At 42.9% G+C, this 25,177-nt stretch overlaps 1 protein-coding gene across 8 annotated transcripts in view; it reads left to right on the top strand.

Moving 5' to 3' along the window:
* The window catches only part of LOC110982623 (uncharacterized), a 64,534-nt gene that overhangs the window by 11,468 nt on the left and 27,889 nt on the right, over positions 1–25,177 (top strand). For 6 of the 8 annotated variants that reach the window (XM_087136623.1, XM_087136621.1, XM_087136622.1 and 3 more), the window contains exons 8-35: positions 208–334; positions 599–708; positions 1,752–1,922; positions 3,084–3,317; positions 4,139–4,322; positions 6,169–6,386; positions 7,737–7,886; positions 8,568–8,747; positions 9,287–9,386; positions 11,963–12,143; positions 12,372–12,603; positions 13,330–13,471; positions 13,759–13,865; positions 14,710–14,761; positions 14,888–14,977; positions 15,253–15,407; positions 15,669–15,932; positions 16,397–16,471; positions 16,830–16,989; positions 17,708–17,919; positions 18,386–18,610; positions 18,800–18,924; positions 20,157–20,325; positions 20,692–20,794; positions 22,646–22,882; positions 23,439–23,495; positions 24,232–24,318; positions 24,657–24,791. In XM_087136623.1, coding sequence (XP_086992749.1) covers positions 208–334; positions 599–708; positions 1,752–1,922; positions 3,084–3,317; positions 4,139–4,322; positions 6,169–6,386; positions 7,737–7,886; positions 8,568–8,747; positions 9,287–9,386; positions 11,963–12,143; positions 12,372–12,603; positions 13,330–13,471; positions 13,759–13,865; positions 14,710–14,761; positions 14,888–14,977; positions 15,253–15,407; positions 15,669–15,932; positions 16,397–16,471; positions 16,830–16,989; positions 17,708–17,919; positions 18,386–18,610; positions 18,800–18,924; positions 20,157–20,325; positions 20,692–20,794; positions 22,646–22,882; positions 23,439–23,495; positions 24,232–24,318; positions 24,657–24,791 — 4,282 coding nt within the window. The remainder of the gene's footprint in view (positions 1–207; positions 335–598; positions 709–1,751; positions 1,923–3,083; positions 3,318–4,138; positions 4,323–6,168; positions 6,387–7,736; positions 7,887–8,567; positions 8,748–9,286; positions 9,387–11,962; positions 12,144–12,371; positions 12,604–13,329; positions 13,472–13,758; positions 13,866–14,709; positions 14,762–14,887; positions 14,978–15,252; positions 15,408–15,668; positions 15,933–16,396; positions 16,472–16,829; positions 16,990–17,707; positions 17,920–18,385; positions 18,611–18,799; positions 18,925–20,156; positions 20,326–20,691; positions 20,795–22,645; positions 22,883–23,438; positions 23,496–24,231; positions 24,319–24,656; positions 24,792–25,177) is intronic. The other 2 variants (XM_087136620.1, XM_087136619.1) reach the window with 2 other exon arrangements.

Raw genomic sequence — 25,177 nt, 5'->3', positions numbered from 1 at the left:
CTCATATTTTATTTCACCAGGAATTTTGGTTCGTTATTTTTACAGAATTCCAGTTGACCCTGTGGTTAGTTGGTTGGCACGTTCTTTGGTTTGGTAGGGTCAGTGGCTTTTATTGCATTGTTTGTCCCAAAGGGCATGCCCTACACTTGGGTGTAAATGGAACAGACATGAATGCGGATATCATAAGACATCTCCCCCCCCATACAGGATACTGGAAGAGACGGCTGCCAGGATATTGTGGTAGAAGTTTACCGCCTGGAACTGAACAGCACTGACTTTGGTTTGTGGAATGCTAGGATCCATGTTGCCGTGGAATTCACCGAGGAGGCAACAGGTACAGAAATAAGAAATGTTTACAAATTGGTGGACATTATTTATAGAACGAAATTTAAACATGTGCATTTTGAGCATTTAGATGCTTTATTCAATATGGTTTTATATACAAAAGCATGGGTCTCTTTTTCTTCTTGAAATTCAGCAGCAGCCAAACTCTCGTTTTGCCACCTCTCACCTAATTAGTTTTTAAGTTAAGAAAAGTTAAGTTAAGTCACTTAAACGTGATGTGTTTTTTGGGGGGTTTCAACCCAACTTAATGCAGGTATCATGTTGTCTGAAGAGAAGGATGTCGCCAAGGTGTCAACAGAGGCACTGAAGTTGGAGTTCAAGGCACCGCCAACATTCAAACCGGGTGTTCCATACTATGGAAAGGCAAGTGGACTTCAAGGAGCCTGTTGCAAAAGTGTCTGTTGTACACATGTCGGGGAAGGGGGGGGGTTGATGTAGTGATGCATTGTGGGAACCAGCTACCCTGTTGAAATGAAACCCACGTAACTGGGTACTCTAACCCTAATTTCAAAGATAAAAGAATGATAAAACATTTGCATTTTATCAATTCTGTCTTACCCAGAAATGTGCAAAAACAATATGACAATCTTTGGACACATGTTTCTTGAAGTTCACTCACAGAAACTTGTTGAAACCTTTCCGTTTCCGTGTCACATTAGCTGCTTAGTAATTCAAAAAGTTGCTTTTTGATACCTGGTCTAATAAGTAGGTACAGGTTTCTGACGGCGTCAGTCAGGTACCTCCATGTAGTTATCCAGTTCCAATACACAGCCCTGAGAGAGTGCCATTTGAGAGAGAGCTTTTCAAAATTCAGTTCCCAATTTTAGCAAAGGCTTGGGCTGTGGAGGCATGAACAAGAGAGCATATTGGGACGATACGCTGAACACACGTGCTTGCTGGCAAGCCATTAGGCAAGGAACACATGTCAAACCTGAAGCATCCTGTGGGCTCTGGGCAAGTGGCTTCAATAGCCTTTGAATGCTGTCCCTCCAAACTCCCCCCCCCCCCACTTCTCTATTTGTCATGAGTGAGAGTGTGTGTGTGTTCAGATTTGGTAGTTCGTTACCTTGAAGGAGCTTTGTCAAGTATCTTGCAAGAGTGAAAAAATTGGGGAACTTGTATGTCACACTGTTATAAGTAATGCATTGATATTTTGGCTTCATAAGTGGTTAGCTCTCTCAGCAATATCAATTTAAGCTTTCCGAAAGGAACATTGATTTGTTAACGGCAAACCTAAGAAGTCAGAAATCAATTTGAAGAACATTGTTGGAGGAAAACTTCATGCTTTCACCAAAGGGAAAGTTTCACCCAAAGAGATCGACAGTGGAGATGCTGACAGTGCTTGGCAAGTAAATGTATTACTTGGCATTAATAGATCCAGCTATATATACCATGCTTTTCTTCAGATCATTGTAAAGAACCCAGATGACTCGCCAGCTGGGGGTAAGACAATAGAGCTCACTGCAGACACCAATGAGGGGCGAGTGTTTGATGAGATCCTAATCTCTCCACCCAGTGGCATCATTGACTTCGCGGCCAAGAACATCTCCATCCAGTCATCCAGCCTTAATCTATATGTTAGTGTCATAGTTTTTACCCTTGCTTGATTTCACCTCATCGACCTTTATCATGATGCTGCTGTGTTTGTCTTGCTCTCTGTAGCCCCTTTGGCAAAGCAATACAACTTAACATGTTGATAAAAGGGAACGGACTAATTGTCCTTCCAGACTCAATTTAGTTACATTTGTTGGAATGTTAGAAAAGCAAAATAGAGGTCTCTAGTCCCTCAGCGCATTGTTGCAATGGTGAACATAGAATATTCACCATCAGGAACCCTTGAGATATCAGTTGTTCTGAATTGCCGTGGATTTAAGTAAATGCCATTTGCCACCCTATATTTTACTTTATACACCACCAGAATGTCATCCAAGTGGGAATCGTAGATCATATGGCATAAATTGTGTAGTATAATACATGGCACGACCATGATTATACCAAATAACCCTTACAAGATGGGGAAATTTCGGAACTCTTAATGGTTATGCTTCTTTAAGGAAGAAGTTCAAAAGGTTATCAAATAATTAGAGCAAATTATAAAGCAGAATTATCTATTTAATCATAAACTAAGACTGATCATGAAAACTTTGTGTTGCATATTTACCAACACATTAACTAGCGACTTGTACATCATAATTTCAAGTGAATTCAGTCTTTGTGTAAAACAGTGACAGACTGAGTGTTCTAGTTCTGTCTTATGACATTATTTTTACCACTGCACTCGTGAAACATGCATTTGAGGCCTTAATTTTTAAGTCACCGGAAACAAAATAATAGTTTCTTGACCTGGGGTTAGGTACCAGTATCAGTTTGCCTTTGTGGTGTCACCTAGATTTGTGTGCAAATCATCTAAATTCGCTTGACTTTTAGCGAGAGAGGGCGGTGTTGTGGGTAGGGCTCGTAGCTCATGAATGGAGGGTCGGGGACTCCAATCTAGCTGTTGGTCCAATACTGTGTCCTTGGGCAAGCCATTTTACCCCAACTTGTTTTTCTCCACATTATTTCCACTAGCATCGCATTCAATAGGAGCAGAATCGTTCTCAGTTCTGTCAAGACAAGGAATCCAGGAGAAAAAAAAATTTACTTTTACTACCACCTTATCACAGTGACAACTTAAAACAGGTGTTAATACACTAAATTTTCTTCTTTCTCTCTGACATTTCTTTATTTTTCCCACTCAGGCCAGAGCACCAGGCTATGACAACAGGCCCGATGATTACTCATATGGTGGCCGTTACCGTTACATGTATGACCCATCTGTGTCATTGGGGGCCCAGCCTCAGTACTCGCCCTCAGGCAGCTTCATCCAAGTTGCCCCCATTCTGGAGACAGTGAACATTGGCACTGTGCAGACCCTCACCATTGACTTCACAGCCAGGGAGGCAGAGAAAGAGAGTATTGATTTCAACTTTCTGGTATGTCGGCTTTCTTGGCTGATTAGGTTTATAATTGGCACAAACTAAAGTGAAAGTGTGCACCATTCAGGAATCTTCTGAAGTCCTACTATAGTGGAACACCGCTATAACAAACACAACGGGGTCCACGCTAAATGTTTGGTATAGCGGTCATTCGGTATAGAGAACTTAACTGCCGAACATTTCGGTGCCATGTTGAATAGCGCCTTGTTTAACTGAAGTGCACCCTCTTGTGATACTATGCTTCACTGTTTTTGTGATGTTTTGCCGTAGCATTCACGTTTGAGGTTTCTAGAAATGTATCTGTTAATTATTTTTGTTTTTTATTAAATCTTGAGTTACAAAATTGATATTTAGTTTATCCTAAAAGTCGTGAAGCTACCGCTCAGGATCGATCTCTGATGCATGCTGTGGCGAATCTCGGTTGATTTGCAACTGCATAATGTTTGGTAGGTTTTGTGCACAAAATAATGGGAGCCAAGGACGATGTTCGGTACAGCTGAATGTTCGGTATAGCGGTGTTTGGTAAAGTAATGTTTCACTGTACTAGCGTGTACAATTTCTTGGATGAACAAATGTTCCGTTTAGACAGGCCCGGAAAGCGTCTTGTTGAGGTAGTAGTGTGACTACACCTCCTAAGCCTCTAGTTTGGTTACTGGTTGGCAAAAAACTCTGTGGGAGTGATTGACCTTTGACATTTACCAATAAGGGGACATATTAGGTGTTCCAAACAGACCACTTGCATTGGCCATCCTTTATTGAGTTGATCTCGTTGAGCTCCCACTGTCATTAGGTTCGTCTCTCATCTCTGTGACCCGCAGTTCATGTCCAAAGGAAACATCCTCGGGACTGGTGTTGATAGCCTGGTGCCAGTGGACCCTAACACGCACCAACGGACTGCTCGACAAGCTGGGGAGGAGGAGCCAGAACTTGATCTGGTTCCATCTTCTATCATAATTGAGCGTAGCGTCATTGGTTACCCTGACAGCGAGATCTCTGAAGGTGGTAAGTTCTGAATTTCGGTTTTAGAATGTCATGCAACATGTGGCGATGGAGTTGATATTTTCTCGTATAGATGTGGTCAATTTAAGTTGTACAGATATGGTAATTTCAGAGTGAGCGTAATTAGTTTACGTGTACCGGTAGAGGCTATTTTCACAGGGAATTTTGTGCACAAGAGCTTTGCTCAATAGCTGCAGGCTTAATACCAGTAAAAATATGGTGTGGTATTTGTGTGATGATCCTCCTCTAACTTTTGTTGAGCAAGTGAGCATTCCAAAGGAAGCCGACAATGATATGGTCATTTGCAGATTACCGAATTTAATATTAGTAGTTGGGCCATATTTTAGTTCATTAACAGCGTTGGGCCACTAGACTACATCCAGCACCCATGCACAGTATTAAAGTCTGTCGCGACTTGCATAGGCACAGACTAGAAAAAATGAATGACATGTGGCAAATGCTAAGGTCCCTAAAATAATATCAACTTTATGGACATTAGGTGACATCTGCAGCGAAATACCAGTATATACATTCTTCCAGGGTTGTAGCTATGTTGGCCGGCACCGGCCGGTGCTAGCCATGACTCAACATCACCGGCCGGTGGTTGAAAATGAAGCTTGCTGGCCGACACAAATTACAATGTATACTACATTATTGCAACTTTCTAGCACTGAGAGAGAAAATGGGCCTTTTTATTTTGTAAAAATTGTCACTTTGTTTTGATTTTATAGAGATCTCACCGAAAGAAAGTTCTAAATAAACGTCATTCTCCAAGTACTTGCAGAGTTCACCTGCGCAATGTGCTACATACGCAATCGTTGGTTTCTATCACAGAATGTCCATGCTCAATCTGGTTCCCAGACCAAAAGATTCTGACTACCGTAACTTTCGGAATATAAGCCACAGCTCACACGTTGCTTCTCATGCCGAAAAATGTCCTTGCAGCTTATACTCCAGGCAGCTTCTACGGCAACACGTGTTCACAGGCCGCTTAGACTTGATTGTGTACTTGAAATCGGCGTGGACCCAAACGTTGGGCACTTTGGAGTTTGTGTATTATTGAATTATTACCTCCAATTTTACATAAGTTGAAATTTAGTCAAACTCCAAATACTCTGATCAATAAATGTTAATTTCATACACCCTAGCAAAGTTCTGATGAACTTTTATTTTGGCCCGACTTTCCAATTTTTTTATCTTAAGTGCAAAATGAACTCGATTAAAATCCGCTCTGAATTTTTTTTTCAAAATTTTTTAGTTGGGTATGTAAGTGGAGGATAATAATACATGTAAGTTGAGTTGATGTGAACAAAGGTAACTACATGTAACTAATAACACACTAATTCTTATTTTTTGCATTAATTTTATTTTTTATTTGTTGTGGTACATGTAAGAAGATTTTCCCATGCAGAAAGGAATAACGTGTCCTAAAAAGTTATTTTAAACTAGGGTCACAGGTGTCAGGTGATCTGAAATGGAAATCTTTCCATATTCGTTGATGCGCATTCAGTGTACAAATGCACATTATGTACACATCCATGTACGTGTTCATGGTTAGCTCGCGAGTGCATACAACCAGCACACGGTGCAAAACAGCGAGCACTAAACATTCCTAGCTACAACCCTGCATGTTAGAAAACTCAAATTTATAAGAAATAAACAATCAAGCATCCAAAATGCAAAGTTTTTGATCCCCACAATGAGTCTGACCTGTCCTGAAAAATGGAATCATACACACATTTAATTATTTTTTTGGTTGATGGTATTTCTCTCACACTGGCTTGGCTTGTTATTTCCCTGCCGCAACTCATCCCGCACCCCGCACCCTAACTAAACAACAAACTGTCAGCATCTAGCTCCCAATTCAGCTTCATTAAACCCCCTAACACCCCAGAGCCGCCCGTGGTCATCGTCAGTCCGGGAGAGCTGAACACCGTTGAAGCTCAGATCACCATCACCCCAGAGATGATTCCGCTGACCCGCGTCCTGGTGTACTACATCCGCAAGGACGGTGAGGTGGTGACCGACAGCCTGGCCATCAACGTGCAAGAAGTGTTTGAGAATGAGGTAGGTCCAGCCCGCCCTGAATCGAAGTGCTCCTTCACCGGCTAAAGAAGAGAGGCAGGCTGATGGGAAGTGCTTGCAACCTGGCTCATTTTGTTTCGACACGGTGCACGCTTGAAGACCATGCACTCCAACAGAAATTGGCAGCACGCGCCCAGTGCAACCCTTGCCGAACATGCATAAACCTTCGCGCGCATGCTGTGAGGTCTCACCAAAGGACCCTCATTGGTATGTAAAATTGCACCATCCCTGGTTGCTGCAGGGAGCAAATGGCATAAAACTGTGACGAGGAGCATGTCATTCAAAATCCAATGATCTGAATTGCAATCGCTTGAGATTATTTTGTTTTTCCATTCCTGTTTGTTAGTCAACTAAGAGGTAATTTTATATCAAGCAAGATATGGGACAGAGGGGTACCCCCTCCTACCTGTCCATTCCCTATACACACTCTAGACTATTGTTACTTAACACACCCCCCTAGAAGTCTGTAAAGAATTCCTGAGATTCCAATCAAAAATGACCAACACAAAGGCGGGGGGGGAGATTTCTCTCCGTCCCATATCTTGCTTCACATGGGTAATTTATACAAGTAGGATCATTGGGGAAATTCTAGCCCTGCCCTCAAAAACTGATCCAACTTGAAAAGCCAGCATTTTTTTCTCACCTGGACTTTTTGTTTTGCTTTTGTTGGTCCTCAAGAGGCCCATCAACCATCCTGGTAACCATAAGGCTGAAGAATATAAAGGATGCAATTACCACACTGCACCTGCCTTAATTAGACTCCCTCCCTCTGCGTAAAAGCAGCTGTCAAATGACAATATCTATTTGAGCATAGCTGGAGGTTGAAAGTGTTGAACTTGGCAGAAGGAGGAAAATTGGACAACTTAAAGGCATACCCCTATGGTACAGGAGAGAATCAAGGAACAGCTGTAGTTTAGTGTGGCTTGGCATGGGAATTGAACCAGGGCCACAGTTGTTTGAAGCACCCTTACCCTGAAACTCTGTTCCAGTGTTCATAAGCTACACTTGTTTTGAAAATCCTCTATGTTGCCTTTTATGGGCTATTTAGGGGTGAGGCTGCATTTTTGAGCGTTTTATGCACTTGTGGAAGAGATGTAGAATAGACCAAGATTTTCCTGTCTTTATTAAAAACAGGAGTTTTGCTGCTTTCTTTTTTAGTGGGGGGGATAGTCCCTGCTGCCCTTCCCATCCACCAGGGACTATCCTGTGCTTAATCTTTATTGTCCAACTTAATTTGACATGCCTCCTGTCATAGTGCTTTGGAAGATGTAGCACAGCAAAGGTTTCAACCAGTTGCCATGTTCAATCCATGCCTATCTGTTACTTCCACAGGTGACCATGGGCTTTATCAGTGACGAGGCAGCTCCAGGAGAGACGACCCAGCTCGTGATCCAGGCAGCCCCCGGGTCTCTGTGTGGCGTGGGTGTTGTCGACAAGAGCGTCCAGCTCCTGGGCGGAGACAACCAGCTGAAGAAGAGCAAGGTATTCCGCGCTGTGCAAGATTCTCTAGGGCCGCAATTTCACGGGCTGCAGAGCAGAAGATGACTCTCGGCAAAAATACGTGCTGAGAAACTGTTATGATTATTATTTATTTACCCACACTTCGTGGCCAATGAGCCAAATTATATGCGAGTTTACAAAATTAAGAAACTATCTGCCGAGAACCAACTACAAGCATTGTAGATTATACGGCATTGAAACTGGTAACCTGAGCAAACTGAAATTGATTGGCATTAGAATATTGTGAAGTGAGTGCATAATGACCATTTTGTGACCCAGTCTGACAAAATAAGAAGCAAGTTGCCTGAAGCACCTTTAGAGAAAGTTTTCAAGAGAATCTCCCATAACGTATTCAACTTGGCAAGAACCCTCAGTGTTTTCAACTGCATAATCTTCAGTTTTCATCACAATACCAAGCTGAGTGTTACACCAAAAGAAAGAGCTTAGTCTGCCCTTTTATAATAATAATTTTATAATAATGTTATAAAATTACAAAAATAAAGCGCAAAATGATGAAATGGCCACATGATCTCATTTTGGAGGAGTCGGTCTCGTTTGAGGCAGGTTTGTGGCTGAGAAGAAGCCATGACAACCTGTCAAAAGGCAACTTCCGAAAACCCCTTGCTCCCTTTCTTTTTTGTTTTTGTTTTATTCTTCCTGCAGGTGTTTGCATCTCTGGAGAAGCATCAGCTTTCTGATAAGGATGGCGAACTGGATCGCAGCAAGCACTGCCCTGAACCCATCCCCTGGTGGAGGCGGCTTCCATTCGGTCGCAGGAAGAGGAGTTCCCCCCTCATCTACCGTCCCACACAGACCTACAAGGACGCGTCCCTGGCATTCCAGGTAAACTCCGGGAAAGGGTCCAACGCAATTCTTAAATGGCTTTGAAGCTTTTCTTCCAGAAAAGAGCAGGTGGCACACCATCTGTCATCTGAAATGGTTGTTTGAAACTACCGATTTTCATTGCTTAAGTTGGGCAGTGTTGCCAGCATTGAGACTTTAGCATGATCTCTGGCGAACCCAGAGTTTCCCTTCCCGTAAAAAGGGGGCAGTTTATGGCAGATGGTTCATTGGTAAAAGCATATGACGTCCTGGTTGCGTCAGATTCAAACTCCAATTAATTTCTTTGTTCATTTAAGTGTAGTTAATTACTGTTAAAAATGAGAAAAGGGCCTTTGCTCTTAAGATCCAAAATAAAGTGGAAATTTGATGTTGACTGAGTTGGAGCTGGTTCTTCCCTCTTGAATGAACTTTATTAATAATGTATACGTGAAAACCATTGTGGACATTTGAACATTTTTGGGCGTGCAACACGTGAAGAGGAATCTTGTATGTTTTAGCTGTGTGACTCCTTGGTTCCTGATGTCTATTTCCCTCTGCAGCAAATGGGTTTGGTTTTCCTGACCAACATCAAGGTGGAGACTCGACCTTGCGTAAAGAAGGATTGGTACCTTAGAGGCAGAGGTAAATACAGGTCAGAAGGTAATAACTGAGGAGTCATTTGGATGTTCAGGAGTGTGACTTTGTGCCTCGACCCCCTTGTTAGGATCAGGGGAGCCGTTTTCACTCATTTAGTCTATCAGGATCAAAGCTTTTGTGAGCACGACTAAGATTCCATATCTCCCCCCCCCCAATAAATTCAGGAGTAAATGCATTTATTACTTTGAAGTCTCCATGTGTAACTGTAGACCAAAACTATCACAATGTCAGTCTTTGTTGACGTGCGCTTTCCCGTGGGGACTTGATTGAAATCATCCCACCTCACTGCCATAGAAAAGCGCACAGGTAATTATAGCGTGACGTCATTATGTTACAGGTCTGTTCCTGGCATTGGAGTGTCTTTAACCGAAAGTCAAGTCACAGTTCAAACCATTTGTCGTTTCAGAAATTCTGATTCAGTAAGCCTCAGGCATTGCGGGTGCTCATTCTTATTCTTAATACCCAGTGGGGTTTCGCATTCAGTCCACCGAAGACTGGGCTTGACTCTGCAAGCCCATGTTTGGTTTGTGATTCGTCCCCCTTTCAAACTTCTCCATCTACTGTTATGGTTACTTTGAAATGGTCCTTGAGACTCTGGCAAGTTTGGTGGTCTCTAAATTGAGACGTGTTTTACCAAGTTGGAGGTCAAACTTTCAACCCCTCCCCTTCTTGCAAAGCTCAAGGAGATAAAACCGAAGCTTACGGAGAAAACCAAGTATGCAGAGCCAATAATACCACTTGCACTGGATAACGCTTGGTTAAGGTGTGAGGTCAAAATAGAAACGCTTTTGAAAGCGTTCAACGCTTTGTAAATGCTAAGCCCCACCGACGGTCAACGTTGAACAGACGAATGCTTCAGTGAGGCTGGCCAAACCGTTCGCGGTCTACTGCACTGTGCATTCTGCAGCATCCAGTAAACAATGGACAGCTTATCACATTACCGCATTGTGGACTTCTGCGGTCTGGTGGACGAGTCATGACAATAGCTCTTTGCTTTGCAGCTCCGCAGGAAGATTCAGATCGGCAGACTTTTTTCAACTTCCTGATAGAGCATGTGTATAGAGTAGTTTAGTCGCAAATAAAGTGCTGTCGGTTTCCAGAACAGTCTTTTCAGGTCTTGATACCCTGTAATCTTGGTATTTTGTCTCAGTATCCTCAGTCAAATACACACCTAATTTTATACCTGCAGAACTGATTATACTCGCTCGAAACGTTCTGTTTGTTAACGTGTAGTCATAGATAAAACCTCTTTTAGCCCATGTGCGCAAGCTGGGACTCGGCATTACGCACTCGCAGGTTTTCATGTGTAGGATCGAGGAAACACATACACCAACTACGCGCTTTCCACTTTGCGGCCACACCTGCACGATTTAAGGATACATGCTTTTTCTTCAAGTCAATAGTACATGCGTAAACGTTGCATTTTGTTTTATAAGGCTCTTTTGTACTCTTTTTATACTTTGTGGCTGCACAAAATTCATGTTGGGAAACTAACATGTCAGGTTTTATACTAATTTCTATTGTTTGACTTTACCTATCAAACTTTAATACACAGTAAATAAAAACAGTAAAAACACTTTGATCTGGTGCTGCAGGTGAACCGTCGAACCGAGCCAAAATCATCAAACAAGGCACTTTCGCGGAGCCGAACCAAATTGTTCGGTTCGCATGTTCGGCTTTAATATGGCAAAGGCACGGGGGAATACATACAAGAAAACTTAAAAGAAAAAACATACAACAAAAAATGGATAACGAGTTGTACGGCGTGCTCCACACCTGCATGAACATACTGAAACTTACAGTTTCCCTGCATCATGAGATGGTTGTAAAAAGCATGTGGTGAGAATCACTCAAAAATCAACCAAGAATATGCAACGTACAGCATTGTCACTGCATAGCAATTCTAAATTCTCACTTCATCCAATCGTGCTCATGTATATTCAGATTTAGTATTATATTTGCCAATCTCCCGATAGCCGCGCCCTTACGTTCCATTTTAGGCTAATGACGTTCCATATTAGGCCAATGATGTCATAAATGGCCGTGAAAAAAGAATTTTGATTTGATGCTGATCACAGTCGGACTCGTGCTTGATTGTAGGCATCTCCGGAGGGAAATTTTGCTAAGCGTTTCATACATGCAGCGCAAGGCGCGAGAATAGTTTTGTTGGTGTGGTGGTCTAACTTGCCTTTCATTTGATCATGAAGGGTTTGATTGTAGTGGGAATGCGTTGAAATGGAATTTTGCCAGAGCTCAAATAACAAAATGCTGTTATCCCTCCAAAAGGGGCTGATGGAAAATCACCCCTTTGGTCACGTGGGCGCCGTCCTTGGAAAAGTTTCTCAGATATGCAACGAAAGCCATATTCTCGTAGTTGATTCTATTTGGCAAAACTAACTAGAACACAATTCCCTCGAAATCTAATTTGATCTTGTATTCTGTAAACGGAATGAAGGGGGATTAAAACTAACTGTTGAACTGTTTCTAACCCATCTGTATTTTGATCTCGCGCCTAAATCAACTATTTCATTTCATTTGTATGAGTCTTTTTCCCCCTCTCAAATCACACATTTCTGAAGGAATACCAGGTCCTGATGAGCCGTTGGCCCTTCCTGTCCTTTTTGATGCCGAACCACAGCCAGTGTTTGAAACAGATGATGCTGAGGCAGAGCAAACGGCCAATCTGGAGCCAGAGGCTGCACCAGTCACCATCCGCACCTACTTCCCCGAGACTTGGCTGTGGGAACTTGTGAGAATTGGGTAAGTCTGTGTAAACCAGATGAGGTTCAATCCGTGTGAGTTCATGTTTGATTGCTTAGGATGACGTCTGGAAATTCCTTCTCGTACAGAGTAAACTAGACTTCTCTGGAAGGACTCCCAACCCCCCAATCATTAATGCAGTTCTGTAACTTATTGATCTTTTCTTCCTTGAGCACTGTTTTTAACTGATCTGCGTTGCCTTGCCAATGTTTACCTCCCCCCATTCAGGCCAGAGTCCAGTGAAGCTGAAGTAGAAGTCGAGGTACCAGACACCATCACCGACTGGGTTGGCAGCAGTTTCTGCATGTCCACAGAGCATGGCATTGGCATTTCCAACCCGGTACGCCTGCGTGCCTTCCAGCCCTTCTTTGCTTCCTACAACCTGCCTTATTCCGTCATTCGAGGCGAGGAGGTGCCGGTGTCGGTCACTGTCTTCAACTACCTCTCTGAGTGTCTAGTGGTGAGTACAGGGTCAAGAATTAGGCTTTTGGGGGTGGGGGGGGGTTTAACACAACAGTCGAACTGTTTGAATTTAGAAATGTTTACCGGATTTACGGTTTCCTAATTTTATCAAATGACAAAGACAGTGGGTGAGATTTGTTCAAGTGACATGTAAACCGACAGGAGCATTCACAAGGTGCCGTTTTTGTATTCACTGGTTTTTCAGTTAAAAAACTCAACAAGATAATGTGTCAAGTCGAAGTCTCTCAACCAGTAGGAATGGCTCAACTCTCTTTGTTATTTATAAATGATGTTTAAAAGTAATTATGTTTTTCTTCTTTCCTTCACAGAAACATGTAAAATACATAAAATACCTTCAGACTTATATTCTTATGATCATAATTCTTGTACTAAGAAAAGAAGTTTGACGGGAGGATTTTAGATGAACATGTATATAACAAAACTAAGTAGCTACTGGGCCAACTTTGTTTTCCGACATGATTTTCAGACATAATTGGCACAAATAGTACAATTAAAAGTTTGGATAAATTTGGTACATTGATGTGGAAAATGTTGAAAGGCAGTGGAAATGGCTTAGCCACCATTACTTCAGCTTTGATGCTTAAAATGCAATTTCTGATTAAAATCCTGATTGTTTTTCAATTCCCGCCTAATTGAGGTAAATTAACCTCACTTGCACTTTATTTTCCTCTCTCTGTCTCGGATGAACCTTTGACCCCACCAGGTCGAGCTGACCCTGCAGGACTCCACCGACTTTGCACTGAAGGAATCCAGTGGCGTGCAGCGCCTCTGCATCTGTGGCTCAGAGTCCAAGACAGCCATCTTCGATGTCGTCTTCTCTGGCCTGGGAATGATTCCAATTGAAGGTGAGATCAGAAATCAATTTGGTAGGGGATGCACACTCACAGAGGATTTTTTCTCGAGTGGAGCATAGCAGTTTTGTGATAGTGTGGTAATTGCTTATCACTGGTAGATCCAGTATTTTCCAAAAAAGAGGAACTTTTCTAAACTTGAACATTCAAAGAGAGAAGTGCACTGTGGTGTCTTTGTAGACTGTCAAGTTTTTCATAGCCCCCTGCATTTGTTTGTGTGGCAACAGTCCAGGCCCGAGAACCATTTCCTCCACAGACATTATCTTGTCCCTTACTTACAGTGCATGCCGTGGCTATTGAAGACACCACGTCCCTGTGCGGCAATGAACTCATGAGCTCAACCAGCATTGGCTTCAGCGACGGAGTTCGTCGAGAACTCTTGGTCGAGGTGCAGTGATCATTGTCAAAAGGAGCTTTTTCACTCAGTGCCGTAGTTGGGTCCATCGCAAGTCCTTTCACCAGTCTGGGCACAAGTCTTTTCAAAGAGACCAGTCATAAGTAACAGGGTGAATAATGACAAAGGGAATACTTTTGTCACAGTTCCTATGAATATATTGTGACTTGACTTGTGACAGAATGACTTGTGATGGACTTGCAGAGACTTGTGATGGACTCGACCACAGCACTGCTTGCACGGTACAGTGAATAGGCCATTGTTGGTTAACAACTAGAAGGGAAGCATTCAGCATCTATACACGAAATAGCATTCCTTTTGCGTGAGGGTTTGGCAGACTTCCATGAAACCCATTTTGTCGGGTGCCCGGCAGAAGGGCGTAAGCGCACTTACGCCCTTTCGCCGGGAAACATGATCACAGCAGAAAAAATGTTCCCAGTAAAAGGGCATAAGAAACACACTCTCTTTATTTAGTAAAAATGGATATAATTTACTACAAAATCAACCTGGGCTGTACAAAAAAGCAACCTTTGAACAATTTATTAAAGGACTTAGGCTTTTTTTTTTGGCCAAGAAATCTTCATATTTCATTAAAATACAGTAGTTGCATACTTTCGTCCTTTTGCTTGGAAAAGTTCTTTTGCAGTGATCATGCTTCCCGGCAAGAGGGCCTAAGCGCTTACGCCATTCTGCCGGGCACACAACGAGTTGTCATTTTTCACAGTTATAGGCTCATGAATATGCTGGAAAAAAAACTGCATATCTCTTTACCTGTTAAAAAGAAGAGCAAGTAAAGGAGTGATGTGATCAAACACTTGTGTTTTGTTTGACTTTGCAGCCTGAAGGTGTTGAGGAAGAATACACAGTTAACTCTTACTTCTGCCCAGAAGGTGAAGTAATTTTGAATTCATTGTCAGATATGTATAACTGAACATAAAAAGAGGCATGGATTAAAACTGTTGACTCCACACGTCGATGTGTCTTACTTGATACTTACTTTTGTTTACACTACACAGAAACCAATGGTCTCTTCACGTCTGTCAGCAAGCTTGACTTGCCAATCAATGTTGTCAAGAATTCCCAGAAGGCCAAGATAACCATCACAGGTATGCTGTGACATGTACCCTTTGACCTCTTAGCCATTGTGTACGGAAGCGGGCTCAATTCTACAAAAGCTGTGGCCATGTCCAGACCTTGTGTCTGGAACTAGTTGTAGGTCTCAGCTAGTCCAAATCCCAATCTTGTCTTGTTCAAATCTTGTGTTCAGAGCTATGTTTAGGCCTTTCACCAGTTGTGTAAGTTTGGGCACACTGCGACAACAGTGGTGTTCATAAGAGTTCATAGGATGCTGATAGCCACTGACGTTTTATCTCCCTCACAGGTGACCTAATGGGACCCACCCTGTCCAACCTGGACCAGTTGCTGCGTGTACCCACCGGCTGTGGAGAGCAGAACATGCTGGGCCTGGTGCCTAACATCTTTGTCATGAAGTACCTCGAGAGCACCCAGCAACTCACCCCGACCATTTCCCAAAAGGTACCAGTTGGTAATAAATTAGCAGTGATCCAGCGTTCATTTGCTACACAACAGATAAAACTTTTGAATAAGCGCCATTTGCAGTTCAACCTTCTCGCGTGTTTGTGAAATCCAAAGGTGTGTTTGCTCAAGGCTTAGATTTCATTATGTGTGGCTGTAGACTTTAACCAACTACTCTTTATTGTTTGGGGATTATGAATTTGAACTATTTTTGACATTTTCAAACATTCACCCCTTGTGCATCTTTTGGGTCAATTTTAGGCAACAGCCAACATGAAGATTGGTTACCAGCGGGAGCTGAATTATCGCCGAGACGACAACTCCTATTCGGCCTTTGGCATGAGCGACCCCGAGGGCAGCACCTGGCTGACAGCCTTCGTTATGCGCTCCTTCGCCCAGGCCAGCGAGTACATTTATATCGACCCGCAGGATATGGAGCGGAGCATCGGCTGGCTGCGGGAGCGGCAGAACGTGACCTCGGGCTGTTTCCAGTCCATGGGCAAACTCTGCCACAAAGCCATGTCTGTAAGTTCAGGGGAACAGTAGCATTAGAGGCCAGTTTATACTTAAGCAGCGAGGCGAACACAGACGTTGTTTTGTGACATCAGATCAAACGTTTGTGCAGGGAATTAAAAAAGGGCAAACGGATTTCCACTTTCCCTGAAATTTGCTGCAGTCATTATGTTATGTCACATTGGTTATTGTGTTCACCTGAGTCTTGATTAGGGTGAAATTCTGAGGGTCCAAAGAGGGGGATCACATTTGTTTCAAGGGAACACTGAAAGCAAACTGTATTTGGACTGTACATTTTGAAATTTGACATGGGGGCACCCAGGGGGAGGGGCAAGTCCTTCTGCTGAGTTGTTTCCACTGTAATTGTGCCACTGTGAGGAATACCATCAGTCGATAAGCAGATGATACTCGTGATGTATATGATAAGTCTTTATATGAATTGTGAGATGTTAATGCCACGGCTCTTGTATTTACAGGGAGGAGTTAACAATAAGCTCACACTGACAGCATACATCGTCATAACGATGCTCGAGGCAGGATTACCAAAGAATGTAAGTGTGCAAAATTTATGAGTATGATGGTAATCCTACTGGAAGTATGTACCTATAACACAGTGACACCACTCTTTGTTTACATTTGTATCCTACGGCAGTGAAGTGGAACACGATCTGAATCCACATAAGAAAGTGTACATGCAAGCAAAGCGTGATGTCAGTTTTTTGTTAGGGCTATTAAAAGTGTTAGATTTGCTAAGTAGTACTTATGCCTAAACTGCCACCTCGTCATTCTAGTTGATGAGCCAATACTAGTAATTTCCTCCATCAGCATCCTAAGATGTTTGCACAACAGCACCCCACCGAAAGCCCCCCGAACAGTAAATCAGTGTCGCTCCGTCTTTTGTGAATATAGGATTCCGCTGTGGTTGGCGGTCTGCGTTGCCTGGTCAACGGCATCCCCAATCTGGCCGACACCTACACCACGACCCAGATGGCTTACGCCCTGGCTCTGGCCTCTAGCCCCCAGCTGGAATCAGTCATGGTGAAGCTGGAGGAAGCAGCCACTGTAAAAGGTAACACTCTCAAACTCCGGCCCAGGTTTTCTTTAGGTCTTGTCCCAGCACTTGAATCCAGCTGTAACACATGCATCACGCACACTTTTAGAGGCCGAGTTGGTCACTTCTTTGGATGCCAGAATTTTTTCCCAGCCATAACTAAGTTAGAGACTATCTTTTATTGTCACTGGAGTTTCCGCTTCCTGACTTTATAAGCATCTTTATACTGGTTTAAACTAACTTCATTAAGATACGGTGATCTCCTACCAGTTGGTACCAGTGTACAGACAAACAAATGCTAGACAGAGAGACTTAGCCAGTGGCTACTGTCTGGTTTGAGTTTTTGAGACACAGTTATCGCAGCTGTCTTTCCTGACCTCAGCATATTTCTTTAAGACAGGCCATGTAAGAGTTTACTGCTCAAAAGCAGCATTTATAAGTCCTAATATTAATGCGTCTTGCATGAATGCTAGAACTTAACCAGCATGGTTGCATTTCCATTTTCTTGTACTAAAATAATTTGTGTAAAGAACAACGTATTGTGGCTCGGAAGACAGCAGTGTGGTATGACATTTGTGCTCAAATTGCGAGATTTTATTTCTGCCTCTAATGCCAAGAGTTCATAGAATTCCCCCACAAGGAAACAAACATCCTCAAGTGTTGCATCAGTTTGGAATTGTTCAAAGACCTTCGCACTTTCTAGCTTCAATGCCCAAATCACCCCTCTTTTTTCCAGATGGCACGAAATACTGGAAATCCAACCGACCCCAGCCCGAAGAACGCTACAGCTATGCTAGTGTGCCGGCTCAGGACATAGAAATGACAGGCTATGCCTTGCTGGCCTACATGCAACAGACGGTAGGAGGAGAAGCGCTGGTTGCTGGCAATCCCATCGCCCGCTGGATCATCGCACAGAGGAACTCGCAAGGAGGCTTCTCATCGACACAGGTGGGCAAGACAAAGTTGGGTGTTGAACTTAAACACGGCCTGTCGTGAAAGCAAATGTCACTCAGTGGGCATGACCCAGGAGTGTTGAACGAAATGAGGTAGCAGTCTCTTGCAAATGAGTATGGTGGTATTTGGCTGTAGTTTAAAAGTTAGCAACTGTAGACAAATCCAGCAATGTTTTGCTGGACGTTTCGAGGGCCCGTTATAATGGCAGAAAGTATTGGGTTGAATTTTATATAGACAAGACTGTCTATAATAGTGAAACGATTCTTTCTGCTATTGGTGGGGGCCACCGTAAAAGACCAGTGAAAATGTTACCATGGTCACCAAATTCATCCTTATCTTACCTTTGTTGAAAGTGGAAATTTTCAGCAAAAATGATCAGTCAAGAAGTGGTCATAAAAGAAATTAATTTTGCCATTGTCTCTTTGTGTTGATGGTCCCATTGGTTTTTTTCTTTATGCAGGACACAGTCATTGGCCTGCAGGCCCTGGCCACCTACGCCAACCTGGCTTACACAGGTGGGGTGGACATCCAGCTGAATGTGCTCACTCACCCCCAGCAGGTCACGCACGCCTTCTGGGTGGGCCCCGCCAACCGACTGATCCTGCAAGAGCTGAGCCTGGATGCCATGAATGTGCCAACCCGGGTCAGCTTCAAGGGCCACGGGATGGGTTGCGCTTTGCTGCAGGTGGGTGAACGATAACTGACACTGGGTAATGACACTGGCTTCCTCCTGTTTGGAGAAAGCCAATATTGTGCCAGGTTGTTGAAAGGCTCAAAGAACATATGAGTTAGATTTGACATGTGTGGCAAGGTGTGCCTCGTACACTTGGAACAATATGCTTGTTTTTTTCACTGAATGATTTTGTGACTTCAGAGTGCCGTGAGCTACAATGTCATTCCCAAGAAGCCCAAGACACCAGCCTTCACTATCTCCCACGGAGTGCGCGAAATCGAGAAAGCCAAGAGATGCACCCAGTATTCCATGCAAGTTTGCACAAGGTAAGCCCTCAGAATAGGCGAGCACATGGAAAGTGCTCCCCACGGCTTAACCACTTCCTTCCGGGCGACCCGTTTTCGAGTACATAGGCTTTATATGCAGAGCCGGGGAGCTTGGAACTGGAACAAAAGAGTTGGGCCTTACAACAAAAGACCGTGCTCAGCACAAAAGACTTAGCTGCTGGGCATTACCGATATTTTTTTGCTCTCAATTGTGGAGATAATCCAGCCTTGCTTTGAAACTGTATACCACGGTTTGAGGCATTTTGAGTGAGCAGATTACCACCAGGAACAAAAGCTCTCCAGCGATGAGCCACACAGCACCACTGCACACTAATCTGGCCCCTATTGAAAAGAGGTCAGCAGTGCACTGTGCCGGTTTCAAGAACAAAAGAATCTTATGTAACAATCTGGGCTCTTTTTCCAAGGCTGCAGGCCTGGCTGAAATATTCAAAAGTCAATGAAGGTTAACTGTCAGCTTTAAAGTATTGCCCAAAGAGTCCTTCATGTGGGTATAAACGGCCATTAAAGGAAACAGTGAATTTTTGAAGAATTTTGAAAACGGAAAATCTTGAAAAGGACCCGGCATCTTGTCTTGCTCAAGAAAAATCCACCCGGCAGCAAGTGGTTAAGGATGAATGGGATTTCCTTGCAGATACACAAGTATGTTTCATTGACCTGTTGCCTAGAAATGTTGGGAAAAAATGGGTTACCAGCCAAAGTGTTTGTGTCTTACTGTGTTAAATATTGACTGGTGCTGTGCTGATATTTGCTTAGCACATCATGTGGCCATGCCCAAATTACTTAGGTGTGGCTTGAAATTACACACATATCTGTTGGAAGTGGCCACAGCCACAACCATGGCGCTTGCATGATTTCAAGCTGCAGCCTGACTAACTGATTCATGAAATGAGTCCTTGGTCCACTACTGCAGAGATTTGTCTTGGCTGGTACTGCTTTTGACATCTTTTAGCCATATCCCAGCTGTACTGTATTTCAGACCCAAGTGCTGTCCAGCACACATTATCAGTGGTTACAGTGCATCCGGATCTGTTGTCTAGAACTAGGTCTAGGTCTCTGCTCCATTAGAAACATATGGAGACACATTGGCAGTAGACTTAGCCTCAGCTCAAGAAGGCTGTTTTAGACGTGGCCTTCGCTAACTAAATGGCTCACTCAGTAGCTTTGCAGCATTTGGCACTAATCTTGGAGCAACCACTGCTTTCTCTTGGCAGTTACACCGGCGAGGACGAAGTGTCCAACATGGCCCTCTTGAGAGTCAAGATGCAGACCGGCTTCATCCCAGTCAAATCTACCCTGACCAATGACGGACTGAAGCGGCAGTCCGAGGCCTTCCGAAAGGTGGAGATTGAGGGCAAGATGATCGAGTTCTACTTTGACGAGGTGAAGTTGGTCTTGTGCCTTGTCTCCTGTGTATCAGAAATTGTTGTGTAGGAAGTTGGTGCTGAGTCAGTTCTGAAGGGAATCCTGAGTAAACACACTTCTCTCTTTGAGATGAGTGGGGTAAAGGGACAATGCAAAATTTTGGGAAAACAGGTGATAATTTGAAGTTTACCGCACAGGCAAGGTTTTATGAGGGGAATAGTGGTCTATCTTAGAGTAAAATCTCAAGTGAGAAACCTTGAGTTGCCCATTGTTAAATTTACTTTGTTCCCTAAGAGTTGCAGTCCATGTAAATTCTCTTTAAACTGAATGACGGTTTGTCGTCAGCTCCTAAGATTTCCAATCTGTGTAATGTGCTTATTACAGCTGACTGCCGAGGAGACCTGCCTTGTGTTCAGCATTGAGAAGAGCATTGACGTGAAGGACATCAAGGATGGAGCAGTCACCATCATGGACTACTATGAGCAGGGTGAGTACCAAGTCAGATGTTTCTGCGAATAGCAAGGAGTCCTCCTTTAACCAAGGAGTCCTCCTTTAACTACTTGCTGATGATGATGCCCGATGAAGAGACTCTCCCACATTCCTGTACAAATTTGGTCTTTACAAATGCTGACCCATGGTGGTCATTTTCCCAAGATTTGTGTGAAATTTCCAAAGTCAGAAATAATTGCTGCAGTGCCCAGTGTAAAACCCAAATCCTCTTGAAGGCTCCATGTATGCTCAACCTCCACAGACTTACTTGTCCCTCTGTGTGTGGGGGTGTGTGTGTGTACATTTTCCGTGGGAATCATTCAGTTGTGGGGATGAGTATAGATGTACTAACACGGTCGCGTGTGAGACAATGTTTTCAGAATGCTCCCATTTCAACATGAATCATTCTCCTGGACTGAAATTTCGACCGAATATCCCTTTATATGAAACACTTCAATTTGCGACGGATTCTTACACATTAAAAGTTTATCTTTTTTGAGCGATTTCATGGTGCTTTGTGGAAATGCAGGAGAATGTGTTGAATAGGTCTCCACAAGGAATGTGTATATGTGTGTGTATAGGTCTTTACGAGGATTCCGCAAAACACATATTTGGAAATCGGTCAAAAAAGAGACATTTTTAGTGTGTGAAAATCTGTCGTAAATTGAAGTGTTTCATATAACGGACATTCGGTCAAGACTTCAGCCAAGGAGAGTGATTCATGTTGAAATGGGAGCATTAGGAAAGCATTGTTTTACACGCGACCGTGTTAGTACTAGAGAACAAAGCCATGTCTCCACAAGGATACAAAGTTCGGAAAGGTTGTCACGCACTGCTACGTACATAATTCGCTGGAACATATTTAAATTTCCTCCTTTCCGACACCAGAAATCCCCCCTGTTTTTGTAAGTCCTTCTGTATGACATTGTAAAAGAACCAACAATCGAGTTTATGTGATGTCACTGATCAAACGTTTGGCAGTATTCGGTTGTGCATTCTCTGGGTACCCATTTTACTCCCAAGTGTTGCACTTGTCTGGCTTGACCAAAGTCGGAGAGCATGAACAGTGGACAGTAACTGTATGTGTATGAGACCTTGGACTGTCACACTTTCTGTGAAAATGATGGTGAGCCTACTTCTTTCAAAGCAGTTGGCAGAGTTCTTGTTCAGATGGATAATGTCTTGTTACAATCCTTCAAGTTACACATCGGGGCATTTTTCCAAAGTCTCCAGTGGCAGCCATACAGGTTTATAAACACAATAATAATAACAATGAGAATTTATAAGGTGCCAAATCTGTCACAAGTGACACTCGAGGTGCAAAACAACTTTTACACTACAAAAATACACATGTACATGAATGCATCAAAAACAATATGACAGTTACTGAAAAGTTCCTAACAAATATAGATACAGTATATGAAAAACAATTACCCAGGTCTGAAGTGTTTAGCCAGGACACAAGACTGTCTTCAAGGCTGCTTTAAATTTTAAGAGTGATAAATTTCGAATATGAAGAGGGAGTTTATTCCAAAGAGAAGGGCCAGCATGAGCAAAAGAGCGATCCCCCCATGAGTTATGAGTATGCGGGATGACAAGCAGGAAAGCATCAGATAATCTTAGGCGCATGGTCCATCTCCGTGTTTGGGAAGTCTTTGGAGATGGACCCTGTGTTAAGTTTCAACTGGACTGCAGTACATGTCCTTCTGTCGTTGCAAGTACTGCTCTCTGAGATGTTCTTAGAGTGTTGCAAAATGTGAGGTTGTGTTGAGAAATCTATCAATATTGTACAACTGACTCTGAAGACACAAATAGTTCAACCTCTCACAATTTGAATTTCCTCCCCAAGGCCTGTTTGTCTCCGAGATGGTAAAGCTGCCCTGCCCTCAAGACCCCCTCTACCTGGACCCCACCTTTCAAGACGATGAACCCCTGGAGCCCAAGGAGCCCCTGATCCCCCTGGATCCAAGGGGTCCCTCTGGCCCTCAGTTCCTAGGCCCCTTCAGAGAGGGAGGACCCCTCAGCGTTGGAAGGGGTGACCCTGTAATCCCCGATGTGGCCATAACTGATGACCTGGATATCTCTTGTAAGTTCTACATCACGAAAAAAAAGGTTTTGTATTTGTGGAGTGGTGTAAATCTAAAGGAAAGGGCAAAATGTCTCAACAGATAATAAGATTTCCCTCTGTCAAGTGCGGTATATTTCTTTCTACTAAACTCCCTAGGGTTTTACTCAGCATCATTATGTCCTCTTTTAGTAGGCCTCACTGTAATCCAGTTGCACAAGAAATTCAGTTCCTCTGAAGAATATTTGTAGAGAACCGCTGTCTTCTTTTTATTTTGGTTACTTACTAAATTCTTGTCACAAGACTTTTTGTGTTTTGCAATGCAGTTGTGCTTAAATGTCGTCCCTAATTTTTTGGTACATTTTGAGTTGTTCCTTTTGGCCATGATTGTTCTGGAGTACCAAAGTGAATATGTCACACTCAGAATTATGTATGTCAAAGACATTAATGCGAGAACCAGCATGTGAACCAACACAGGTGTGTACTTCATTCGTTTGCATGGCACTTCCTGGTTCTAAATGACGTCACACTTTTGCTCTCTCTACCATTGGGAATTTGCCTGTTTACTCTCTTTCAGCACTTAATCAGTGTCCTGAGGGTCGTGTCTTTGCCGACGGCGTCAAAAAATGTGTCGGTAAGTTGAAGACGCAATGTGTCTCTTTTTGTGCCTCGTGTTGTCATATTCTGCCCGTTCTCCCCTGACTGTGTCCAGCGTCCTTGCTCTGAGTTGTCTGCTTACAGTTCTGCAGTCGGGGATATTGTTTTGCTTTAAATCGCACAATTTTTTTATTTTCAAAAGCAAACAATGGCCAACAGCAACCTCAGCAGCTGAAGGGTTACTTTACATAAACAAGTACATAGAACTTTACAGATGAGTTGATGACGTGATCAAACATCACAAAGATAAGAAGGCTCTGAAAACTAGAGACAAATTTTGTGTGGTAAAAATTGCTTGGTAAAAAACACAAAAGGATAAAACTAGCTGAATAAAAGTTAAAGACAATACAATTTGCCAATTAAATAAAGTTAATTGTACACAGAGCACTGTGATTGGGGATAAATTAGAAGTGGGGAATAGGAAACAAGAAAATGTGAGGATTTGATTAGTAACCTGGAATAGTTGATTTCCTGTGTCTTAATCATGTAACCTAAGACTGAAGAATTGGTGTCACATTCTGATGCACTTTCACATATTTCCATGTTCATGTTTCTAAAGAGCTTTGAACCCATTGCTCCCATAGGAGAGCGCACTCATAAACAATGTGTAGTAAACGCGTAGCCCTTATGTTTGTGAGAAGACATGTCACTGTTGTTGTGTGTGCCTTGTTGGTAATAGCGGTCCTCATTTGGTACTTTATTTAAACGTACAGCTCCCATGGGAGATGCATGCCAAGACGGCACTACATGTGAGGAGGGGTACACTTGTGTAGATACAGACACCGGCACCAAGTGTGTAGGTATGTATCGGAATGACCAAAAAGTAGATATGTTGACGTTTCTAAACAATATTTTAATTAAAATACCAATGCAGGAGAAAGAAATTGAAATCCAGAGCTTTGTGCTCGCTAGAATCCATTATGGAGTAGAAGTCTTTAATCTGAAGTGTTACACAAAACAGAGGTTCAAATTTCATTGCCCTAGGAAAAAAAGGTTTTGACATCCGTCTGAAAATTTCAGAATGAGTTATTTCTGCAACTTCATCGGGTACTGCGACCAAACTTGGATTTTTTTCCATTTTATAAATATTTTGTGGCATTACATTTGGATAAACTTGAATCATGCATCACAACCACAGATCTAGATGAATGCAGCAAGTATGGGGACATCTGCAAAGGCGACTCCTTCTGCACCAACACAGAGGGAGGTTACCTTTGCGCTAAGCTTGATTGCGGTGAAGGATACAAGATCTCTGCCCGTGGAATCTGTGAAGGTAGGTTGCAACAGGGCTTGTCATTTCATGCTTTCTGTTCCCATGTCCCATGCTTGAAAATATCTTGACACCATCAGAGGCCCTTTTGTTCTGTGAAATAACTCCTCGGCCTTTGGGTTCTTGAATAATGCTTATTCTTCTGGGAGGTGGTTTGGAATAAACAGATTTGTTCAAAGCACTTGCACTCATTTGAAATCCTGTCATAGTCGACATTTTAAGCGTTTCTTCTTTTGTTTCAGTAGCTTTACAAGTAACAGGAATGCGGTAGAAATGTTTGGTTTTTTTTTTAAACGGAGGAAGTTTTGTCTGCTTTTTAGATACATTTCATCACTTTGAACTTGGTGCTGTTGGAGGCAGGAAAAAAATCATGCTATTCGCCTTGCATG

This window comes from Acanthaster planci, linkage group LG05 (assembly GCF_054643075.1).
Source record: "Acanthaster planci isolate LZ-2023a linkage group LG05, COTS_SCS, whole genome shotgun sequence".
Classification (NCBI taxonomy): Eukaryota; Metazoa; Echinodermata; class Asteroidea; order Valvatida; family Acanthasteridae; genus Acanthaster; species Acanthaster planci.
Note: the sequence above shows the minus strand (reverse complement) of the source record. Positions and strands in the feature narration are given on the sequence as shown.